Below are 11,513 nucleotides of genomic sequence, written 5' to 3' on the forward strand. Positions count from 1 at the left end.
ATGGGAGTAAAGGAGTAGATAGTGGGGGATGGTGGTAATAATATCAAAATGTACAAAATGTGGAGAAATGAATAGCCTCGATTTTCTAGGTGAAAATATGATGTGAGGGCCTCCTGAGAGGATGAGTTAGTGTTATGGGAGGCTTAAGGAGGGAAGAGATATGGAATATCTGAGATGGGTAATAATTGAACAGATGGAGAAGGAAAGGTAGGGTATGCCAGGCATAGGGAACGGTATGAGTAAAGGTAAGGAAGGGGGAAGCGCAGGGCAGGTTTGGAGTCCAGAGGATATTCTAGTTTTCCTGCAGGCAGGCCTAGTGGGAAATGATGGTGCTTGGCTGAGATGGGGAGGAAAGGTCATTTGAGGTTTTGGGTTGGCTTCATACCAAAAAACCAGAGATAAGACTGCTGTCCTCAACTTGGCCTGTTGTCTCACCACAGTGGAATGGAAAGATCATTGGGCTTGGGGTCCAGAAATCTGGATTAGAGAGTTCTGATTGTATAAGCAAGTCATTTCACACTCTGAGCTTCATCTTCCTCATCTGGAAAATGGAAATGATAACCGCCGCATGGCCTAAGTCATAGGGCCGTCCACAGTAGAGAAAACATTATAAACCTTAAATCACTCAAACAATAGGAGCTCCTTCAACAACTCATCCCATAAAGTCAAAATGAGAAAACTCTGGTTCCAGCCTACAACTTATTCCTGTGACTGGTTGGATGGGAATCACCACTCTGTCCACAGGGAGTCTAAGGGCAGGGAGGGATGGGGTTGATAAAATCCATCTTCGGAAACAAAGCTGGTACTCAGGCCTGCTGCTAGCAATCCCTAGGTCAATGACATCATCTTTCCTCTACTGGAGGAACTTAGTCACAGCCCTTCCCCATCCACAGCCCCTCTTCCTCAATTTGTCCTTCTCCTTGGCCTTCAGACCACAATCTGCCATTGTTTAGCTTCCTTCTTCCTATTGGCCATTTTCTTTCCCTTTTAAAAAAAATGTCGTACTGAGGATTTTGCTTTTTATGTTACTGTCACCAACCAATAACCACTATCCTCCTCACCACCCCTTTTGAATCCTTCTTTATGATAAAACCAACACAGTGACTATGCCTGACAACAAACTGCTCCTTCCCCTCCCCCCCCAACCAAGTCAATTTAGAAAACTCTTCAGGGAAGAGCCTCCTAGAGGACTTTGGTATAGACAGCATGGTATAGTGGAATAAGTGGGCCTAGTTTCAAATGGAATCTCTGTTATTCTCTGGGTGAGTCATATCCTGTACTCTGGACCCCAATTTTGTCATTAATAAAATGAAAGAGCAGGACTAAATGGTCTCTTCTGGTTCTAAATCTTATGATCCAATGATAATATTTATATGAGCACCTGTGGTGTCATTGGTTCTCTTAAAAAAAACAAACAACAACAACATATGGGACTGGAAATCAATGCAGTTCCACACTATTACACACCCACACACACACACAGAGTTAGCCACTAGTGACTGATTAATGCTACAGTTCCATTCAACATCAATTAGCTTTTAGAAATTGATGTTTACTTTAAAGATACAGCAAGAACAAAATCATAAACATTTGCCCCGGTATTCCTGGGAGGATGTCCTCCACTACCCTATCTTGGTTTCTGGGGAAAGCAGACTCAGACTTTGTTAGAACAGTTTTGTTTTGTTTTATTTTTAGGCAATTGAGGTTAAGAGACTTGCCCAAGGTCATACAGCTAGTAAGTGTCAAGAGTTTGGTCTGAGGCCAGATTTGAACTCAGGTCCTCCTGACTTCAGGGCAGGTGTTCTATCCACTGCGCCACCTAGCTGCCCCTTAAAATAATTCTTACATAGCATTGGTGCCACTAAGCCCTTTTCCAAATATGATAGCCCTGGCGGGTAAGTCTTTACTTCAGCTGTCTTAGGGATGGATCCTGAAGGCCACTCATTGGCCATGCCATCTTGGGGAAGACCAAGCCCAGTTACTCTCAGCCACTCGTATCTTCATAAAATGGCCCCATCCCTTTGGTAATTCATTCATGTACTCTTCTTATTCAGTAATTTCAGTCTTGTCTGACTCTCTGTGACCCCATTTGAGGTTTTCTTGGCAAAGATACTGGAGAGGTTTGCCGTTTCCTTCTCCAGCTCATTTGACAGATGAGGAACTAACACAAAAAGGGTTAAGTGACATGCCCAGGATCACACAGCTAGCAAGTGTTTGAGGCCAGATTTGAATTCAGATCTTCCTAACTCCAGGCCCAGCACTCTATCCACTGTGCCACCTAGCTGCCCTCAAGTTCTGACAGGCCCTACTGAACTGGAAAGGCTTGATGTATAGGCCTTGCAGTTAACCATTATTTTGTACCTACTATGTGACAGATACTATACAAAATGCTCGAGGTAAAGGGAGGAAAGGGAAAGGAATAAGCACATACTATGTGGCAGGCACCATGCTAAGCTTTTTTTACAAACACAATCTCCTTTGATCCTCACAGTAACCTTGAGAAATAGATGCTGTTATTATCCCTATTTTACAGTTGAGGAATCTGAATGCAGACAGAAGCATACTATTTTTCATTTTATTTCTTCCATTTTTTAAATCTGTGTTTTCTTTTACAACCTGATTAATGTGGAAATGTTTTGCATGGTCAAAACAAAACAAAATTTAATTGAAATAAACAGAACCACAACAAAAAGAAGCTAGTTGGAGCTTCAGAGCAGCGGTGAAAGCATCTGAAAGTCTCTTCCTATAAGCTTCCCCCATCCTGCCACCCCACCTTCCAGCCCTCCCTCCCCCATGCAGCTGTGAAGGGGAGGATGTGAGAGGAGAGGGTGATACCTTGAGCTTCATTTGCTGCTAACACATGTCCTGTTACTGTGTGCCAATCATGTAAAGAAGCAGGCAGTTTACCCCCACCCCCACCCCATTCCATTACTTACTGCTCCCATATAGCAATTTCCTCCAGCTAGGAACACAGGTCCAGAGAGAGAGCCGCTGGGTGGGCCAGTTGATAGAGTGTTGGTCCTGGAGTCAGGAAGACCTGAGTTCAAACCCAGCCTCCAACCCTTACTTGCTGTGTGACCCTGGGTAAGTCACTTAACCTCTGTCTGCTTCAGTTTGCCCATCTGTAAAATGGGGATAATTACAGTATGTAGTTCCCAGGATTGTTGTGAGGATGGAATGAGATAATAATACGTGTAAAGTGCTATATAAATGCTAGCTATTTTTTTTTATTATTATTAGGTCTCCTCCCAACTCTTAGGCTTCTTCATTAAGGTCTGCCAAAGTCATAGTCTTTTGACATGGAACACCAGGGTCCCAAGCTCTTCAGCAGTGACTTGTATAGGAGTCAGAAGACCTGAGCCTGGAGCAAATGATTGAGTTTACTGAGGGTTCAAATGTGGGGGCTGGGCTGATCATTCGGTTATTCTGAAACCACTATCCTGTTACCAACAGAAACCCAAGCTCACTTCCACTTCCTCTTTTAGCTTTCCTGAAGGACCAGAAGACAGCAGGCAGCCGCTTGTAAACATTCACTTTCTCTGGGGAAGGAGGGCTGGCAAATCGAGCTATCACATTTATTGAGTACCAGGCCCAAATACAGGCCTCCAGCTGGGGAGTAAGGGGAGATGCGATGGAAGTGGGAGTTTTCTCCCTAGACAAGTGTGAGGAGAGCCAATAGTCTGTGCTGGTCAGAAGAGATGTTATCACTAAACCCAATGGAAGATCTCATTTATCATGGGGAATTGGGAACCGGAAGGTGAAGAGACCTTTCTTTTTTTAAGAATATCTGATCATAGAATCGTAGAGCTCAAGGAAATAATAATCTTGTCCAAGCCCTCATTTCACAAAGAAAGAAGCAGAGAGGGGTGAAAGCTTTCCCCCCTGGTCACACGGTGTTTTAAGTGTCTTTTGCTGGTGTCCAGACTCTCTCTAGTTTTGGTATGACTTGGTATGTCTTGGTCCTGCCACTGCCCAAAAGACTTATGCTGCCACCCGAGGATGGGCAGGCCTGACTCCCAGGGAGAGATGAAAGCCAACGAGTCTTGGCCTAGAAATCAGGAGATCGGAGCTCTAGTCCTGGTTTTGCTTGCTAGGTAGGTGACCACGAACAAGTGACTTTTCCCCTCTGGGGCTCAGCTTTCTGAAATGAGGAAGGCTAGACTGGATCATCTCTGGCATTCTCTGACTAGATCGGGCAAGAACAGGAACCATGGGGCTGACTTGTAGGATCATTCTATATAAAATCATAATCATTAACATAATAATATTAGCGTTTAAATAGCTATTTAACTTTGGAAAGTGTTTTACATACATTATCTCATTTGATCCTTGAAATAACCTTGTGGTATTATTATTCCCATTTGACAGATAGGAAAACTGAGGCAGACAGAGGTAAAGTGACTTACTCAAGATTCAACAGCTAATGACTAGTCTGAGACAGTTTTAAAATTCAGATCCTCCAGGGCAGCTAGGTGGCACAGTGGATAGAGCACCGGCCCTGAAGTCAGGAGGACCTGAGTTCAAATCCAGCCTCAGACCAAACACTTGACACATACTAGCTGTGTGACCTTGGGCAAGTCACTTAATGCTGATTGCCTCACTTAAAAAAAATAAAATAAAATAAAATTCAGATCTTCCAGACTACAAGTACTCTACCACACCACCTAATTAGAAGGGATTTTAGTTCAAATTTCCCTCCCCTCTCTCCATTTTACATAGGAGAAAACTGAGACCCAGGGCACACAAAAAGTAGCAGAGCCAGCACCTTTCCCAAGAGAGGCCAATGAGAGGCTTCTTTCTTTACCCCCGTATCGTTGACTAGAATAGGCAGAAAAGTCAATCTCACCTAGCAATAGCACTTCTAAGGCTGTATCCCAAAGAGATTTTAAAAATGGGGAAAGGACCCACATGTACAAAAATATTTATAGCAGCTCTTTCTGTGGTGGCAAAGAATTGGAAATTGAGGGAATGCCCATCAATTGGGAAATGACTGAACAAGTTGTGGTATATGAATATAATAGAATACTATTGTGCGATAAGAAATGATGAGCAGGCAGACTTCAGAAAAACCTGGAAAGACTTGTATGGACCGATGCTGAGTGAAGTGAGCAGAACCAGGAGAACATCATACACGGTAACAGCCACATTGTGCGATAGATGATAGACTTAACTCTTCTCAGTAATGCAAGGATCTAAGACATCTCCAAAAGATTAATGGTGGACAATGCTATCCACATCCAGAGAAAGAACTATGGAGTTTGAATGCAGATTGAAGCATACTATTTGCTCTTTTTTCCTTCTTCTGTTTTGTTTTGTTTCATCTTTCTTGTGGTTCCTCCTAATGTTCTGATTCTTCTTTACAACATTACTAATGTGAAAATATGTTTAATAGGAATGCAAATGTAGAGCCTATATCAGATTGCATGCCAGGGAGGGGGAGAAAATTTAAAACTCAAAAGCTTATGGAAGTGAATGTTGAAAACTAAAAATAAATTAATTTTTTAAAAAAAGTCAATCTCAGGGTCTGCCCCAGTAACCGATCTAGTACCCAGATCCGTATCATGCCATACCAAAAATCTTGACCTGACCATCCCCCCAGTAATATCATTCTATATCTCTTCCTCCTTTCAAGCCAAGCTCTAAGAAAAAGCTGTGTACAGTCCCTGCCTCAACTTTCTCACTTCTTACCTCCTCCCAGCCTGGCCCCATCTTGCCACTCAATGGGAAACAGATTTCTCCCAGGTCACCAGTAATCTCTTTGTTATTAAATGTAATGGTCTCTTCTCAGTCCTGGCCTTTCTTGACCACTCTACACCATTTGACACTGCTGATGATCCCTGCTCTCTCATCATGGGGTTTTTGTGACACTGCTTTGCCCTGATTCTATTTTTATCCATCAAATTGTCACTGGGTAGTTATTTTGCATAGCTCTTGTATTTACTTATCTGTGAACATACTGTATCTTCCCCTTAGAATGTAAGCTCTTCTGAAGGCAAGAACCAGTTCACCTTTGTATGTGTAGTCCCTGTGCTTAGCATGCAGCCTGACTGTAGTAGGTGCTTAATAAATATTCACAGATTGATTGAAATTGTTCTTTCCCCAGCACCACACTGTCCTCACCCGATGCTCTGGAAAGCTCTGATGTCCCTGGGGCTATGATGTCCACATCCCCTTCAGGCAGGGGTTGGATGAGCAGCAGGGCTCTTCCTCCTCCCCAACTCAAGACAAACTTTCAGAAAGTGTAATGGTTCATTCCAACTAACCAACCAGGAAGCCCCTGGCTAGCCAGCTCTGTGCCAGGGCCAGTCAGTGTGAGAGGGGACAGTGGCAGAGAGAGGGGCAGGAGAAGGGACACATATATAGAGCCTGCCTTCCAGGAATCGCACCCAAAACACAGAGAATAAAGAATTCATTTCCATAGCACCTGAAGATTAACAAAGCTCTTTCCTCATGATGACATGTGTTGGACAGTTCTGGGGAGGGGTTAGAGAACCCAAGACTCCTAGGCAGAGAAGGAAGGACTTGGGCTGGGCCATTTCTTTGCTGTTATCAGTCCAGACAGGGGGAATGCAGCCCCTAAGCCAAGAGGATATAGAGAAAGAGCTCTATGCCCTTCAGCATATGGCTTATGGGTAGCAGGCAGAGTTAGCTGCGCAGAGAAAAAAAGAGTTACTGGAAGTCCAAAGCCCTGGGTTAGATTCTCGGTGGTTACTACTGCTATGACTGAATAAAGCTTCCGCTCTCTGTCTCAATGCCTCTCCTGTAAAACTCAGATGATCTCTCTGTCCCTTGTGGTCTGAGGGGGTCGATTAGAGAGGTTCTAGTCTGATGGCTTTATTTTATTTTATTTTATTTATTTTATTTCATTTTATAAGTGAGGAGGAAATTGAGGCTCAGAGAAGGAAATGGACTTGTCCAAAGTCATAAAACTCCTCCCTTTTAATAGCTTCCTACCCCCGGTGTTCACCTTCTGGAGATAACAAGAGACAACTACAGAGGCCAATTTCTGCTCTGTCAGAGGAAGTTGAAGGGAGAATCACAGATGTGAAATCACTAAGTAGCACCATAACACATTTATTTTTATGTTTTTACATATTCAAGACTTACAAAGCACCCTAGGTACATTTTCTCATCTGATCTTGCCAATTGCCCAATGAGGGAGGCAGTACAAATGTGATTTTACTTTGGGGGAAATTGAGACTGAGAGGTGTTTCTGACTCCAAACCAAGGCTCTACCTGTTATACTCTGCTGAAAAGGGAATGGTCAGACTTGTGTTCAGCTGCCCTCAAGAGAATGGGAGTTTTGGGATCATCCACATAGAAAGTATTATTGCTCAACATTGGGTTTACTATGCACCAAAGGAAATGAAGGCTGGTGCTTGTCTCCATAGGAGAAAAATTGCAAAGAAAGTCACATACATAAAAATGGACATATACGTGCATGCATATGTATATAGAGATATACATGTAGACATGTGTGTATTATATATATGAAGCATAGGATTTGCACATATTAATTTACCCATATTCAGCAAGCAGTTCTGGATAATAATAGCCAGCATTTATATAGTGCTTTGAGATTTGCATAACATTTTAAAAATATCTTGTCTGATTCTGAAAGCAACCCTTTGAGGTGGGTGCTATTATTATCCCCATTATACAGCTGAAGAAACTGAGCTTTAGAGAAATTTTAAGTGACTTGTCCAGAGTCCCACAAGCAGAATTTGAGCTCAGGTCTTTTGACTCCAGGTAGAGGGCACTATTCATTATCTACCCACTCACACACACCTAACTGCCTCTCCATCTGTATGTGGAGATGTTGTTGAGATATTATGAAAGTAAATTCGGTCTTTGCCTTCAAGGAATTTCCCAACATCTAACACCACTCCTCATAACAAATATGCACAATCAAGCAAAACAAATTCTCCCATGTGTCATGTCCAAAAATGTGTCTCATTTTGCCTATTTAGTCTATCACCTTCCAGGAATTGAGTAGAATGCATCATTACTGGTCCTCTGGAATAACAGTTGGTCATTCATTGTGTTGATCAGAGTTCTTAAATCTTTCAAAGTTGATCATTTTTACAGTGTTGTTGTTAAGTAAATTGTTCTCTTGGTTCTGCTCACTTTACTGTTGGTTCATAGAGGTCTTCCCATGTTTCTCTGAAACCACTCCTTACATCATTTCTTATAGCACAACAATATTTCATTACATTCATATGCCATAATTTATTCAACCATTCCCCAATTGATGGGCAACCCCATTCATTTCCAGTTCTTTGCCAATAAAAAAAAAAGAGTTGTACAAATGTCCAAACATATCCTTTTCCTTTTCTCTTTTTGGGGTATGAGCCTAGTAGTATAATTATTATTGGGTCAAAGTGATATTATGACAGTTTATAACCTTTTGGTCGCAGTTCCAAATGACTTTCCAGAATGGTTGGACCATAGCTCCTCCCACAATACATCCATGAGCCCATTTTCCTGAAGATCCTGCAACATTTGTCATTTTCCCTTTCTTTTTTTGTCATCTTCAGCAGTCTGATAAGCATGAGATAGAACCTCAGAGGAGTGTTTCCAATTAGAGATCCCTTCCCTTTCCCCTCTATCTAGATTGTAAGCTCCTTGCAGGTAGGGACTTTCTTTTTGTATTCCAGGTGCTTAGCAGAGTACCTGGCACATAGTAGGTGCTTAATAAATGTTTATTGATTGATCAGTCTTTTGGGGCATAAGTACTTTTGATACAGGTGAAGGGGACCCAGATAACTGTCCATCACATTGTTGTCAGTTTTTTCCCTTTCTCACTTCAACCAAGGGATAGTGGGAAGGAGACAGGAACAAGAAGAGAAAGATGTGAGATGCCTAAAGCCAGGGCTAGAGAAGCAGATTCAGCTTCCTTAGGCATGGATCAACCCCAGAGAAAGCTGAGACTCGTCTCCCTGGCAGGTGCTCTCTTTCATCATCTTTATCTGCTACATCGCGTCCACGGCGGCTCCCTTCCTGACCGTGCCCCTCTTGATGTTTCTGCTGGCCCTCTGTTTCTTCTTTGGCTACTTCATGAAGATCAATGAGAAGTTCCCTGGGATGTGCTGGCCTCTCTCGGTAAGCAAGCTGTGGAATCAGGGTGGGTGGGGAGGGAGAAAAGACAAGGGTAATTTTATTTTATGGTACATTGGACGGCTGAAAGATTAGACTGGAAGGGAACTTAAAAGATTGTTTAGTCCAAACCCCTTATTTTATAGATAAGGAAACTGAGGCCTGGTGAGGAGCAGTAACTTTCTCAAGGCCATCAAGCTAGTAAGTAGTAGAGCTAGAATTCAAGCTCAGGTCTTCTGACTCCAAATCCAGTTTTCTTACATCATCCCCCATGCCTAATTCTCTTCCTCCTCAACTCTGCATCTTAGCTTCCTTCAAGACTCACCTCACATCCCACCTTAGGCAGGAGGCCTTCCCTGGTCCCGCCAACCAACAGTGCCTTCCCCTCTGAGGCTACTTTCTATTTGCCCTCTATATACTTTTTATGGACCTAGTTGTTCACATTCTATGTCCCCCAAGTAAAATGTAAACTCCTTGAGGGCAGGGTCTGTTTTTGCCTTTCTTTGTATTCCCAGGATTTAGCACATTGTCTGGTATATAGTAAGCACTTAATAAATGCTTGTTGAATTGACTATACCATGCAGTCTCTGAGACTACATGTCTGATCTTGCTCAAACGGAGTGGGTCCTGTTTGATGAGAGTGAAAAAGTGGAATTCAGGGGGCTTTATTCATTCTTAACAAGAATGGGGTGGGGCCTGGTGCAAGGGAGTGCCCACTGACATACTGAGTACTTACCTAGCTGAGCCCATCAACACAGACATCCTAGGGAAGATGTTTCTGAAAGTTTGGCAGATCAAATCCAAATACCTAGCATGAAAATGACTGGTCAATGGGACAATTGCTCTCACAATCTTAATGGACTGTATGCTTCCTGAGGGCAAGGACCATTTCTTATCTTGTTTGTGGTTTGTCCTTCATTCTGGAAGAGGACTATGGCATCAGGAAGATGATGACATGACTTGCAATTGAATTTGATTTGAGTCAGGGAGGGCTGTGCAAAGTCACCAGTCTCACTCTCTCCTGGTGACATTTCTTATCTAGATTTTGCATCACCCAAAGCTTTTTCTGTTGAGTTTACTAGAGTAACACTGACACCACCCACTTAACGTTTTAAAGAAAGCCTTTTTTACACCTTAAAAGCATCAAATCAATCAACAAGCATTGTATTGAACATCTTATGTGCCTTATATGCCAGGCACTGTGCTTGGTGCTGAGAAAATAGAGAAAAATGAAACCGTTCCTGCCATTTAGGGGCTTACAGTCCAGCTAGGGAAGGCAACATGTACCTATATAAGTGGATAAAAAATAAACACAAGGTAATGGGGGTAGGGAGAGTGGAGCTCAGTAGCACAGTGGTTCTCAATTGAGTATGCTCTGAATTATAGGGAATCTACCACTTATAATGACATGTACGTGCCTGAACCTCTCCCAAACATAATGTGCTAGGATTCTTCCCACCCAAGAATAATCCTGTGCCATGAGCAGAAAACTTTTGAGAGCCATTTCTCTAGAAGCTGGAGTGAGTGGAAACACCTCATGGAGGTGATGGCACCTGATCTGAGGCTTGAAGGAAACTTGGGGTTCCTAGGAGGCAAAGGTGAGGGGGAAATATGTTCCAGGTTTGGCTGATCAAGTATGTAAAGGCGTGGAGATGGGAGACAGAGAGTCAGATGTGAGGAACACTGTAAGAATACAGTGAGTAAAAAGGAACGATGTATGAGAAGGTTAGAAAGGCAAGGTGGAGCCAGATTGTAAAGGGACTAAAACAATTATGATTACATTTGTGCTGCCATTTTAATTTATTTGTAATTTGAAAGTCAAATAAGATGCAAAGTATTTTATAATCATAAATCACTATACAAGTGTATCTGTTAACTCTACCTTGATTCTCCATTCCCCTTCTGTGTTTAAACATTTGCCTTAGAAGTGAATTAAAGAAAAAAGCAACCACCAGACTGGTGTAACATGGGACACATGATTCAGGGGTAGAGCAGAACCCAGGGACCCTAAATATGGACTGATTGAGCTTGTATAAAGTGGGTCTTTCTTCCCTAGTTACTCAACCAAGAAATTTCAAGACCATGTTTTGTATTGACCTGTATTGACCACCAAGTGTCGCTGTTGTTCTAAACTGGTCTACAGCTAACTAAGGAATTATGTAGTTAAAGGAATTTGAGGATTTTCAAGAAGTTTATATATGTATGTATGTATGTTTGTCTATATATGTATATATAACTACATGTGTATGTATAACTAACATGAATGTTATATACACGTATGTGTACATATATACATATGTGTATAACTACATGTGTTTATACTAACATTCATATAGGTATATGTGTATATATGTCTGTGTCAGTGAGTGCGTGTGTGTGTGTGTGTGTGTGTGTGTGTGTGTGTGTGTGTGTGTGTG

At 42.3% G+C, this 11,513-nt stretch overlaps 1 protein-coding gene across 1 annotated transcript in view; it reads left to right on the forward strand.

The window, feature by feature from the left end:
• Positions 1-11,513, forward strand: part of LOC114027943 (CKLF-like MARVEL transmembrane domain-containing protein 3) — a 28,437-nt gene that overhangs the window by 6,750 nt on the left and 10,174 nt on the right. The window contains exon 2 of the mRNA XM_027842090.1: positions 8,947-9,102. Within this exon, the coding sequence (XP_027697891.1) occupies positions 8,947-9,102 (156 nt within the window). The remainder of the gene's footprint in view (positions 1-8,946; positions 9,103-11,513) is intronic.

This window comes from Vombatus ursinus, unplaced genomic scaffold (assembly GCF_900497805.2).
Source record: "Vombatus ursinus unplaced genomic scaffold, bare-nosed wombat genome assembly UNPS02014864.1, whole genome shotgun sequence".
NCBI classification, from domain to species: Eukaryota; Metazoa; Chordata; class Mammalia; order Diprotodontia; family Vombatidae; genus Vombatus; species Vombatus ursinus.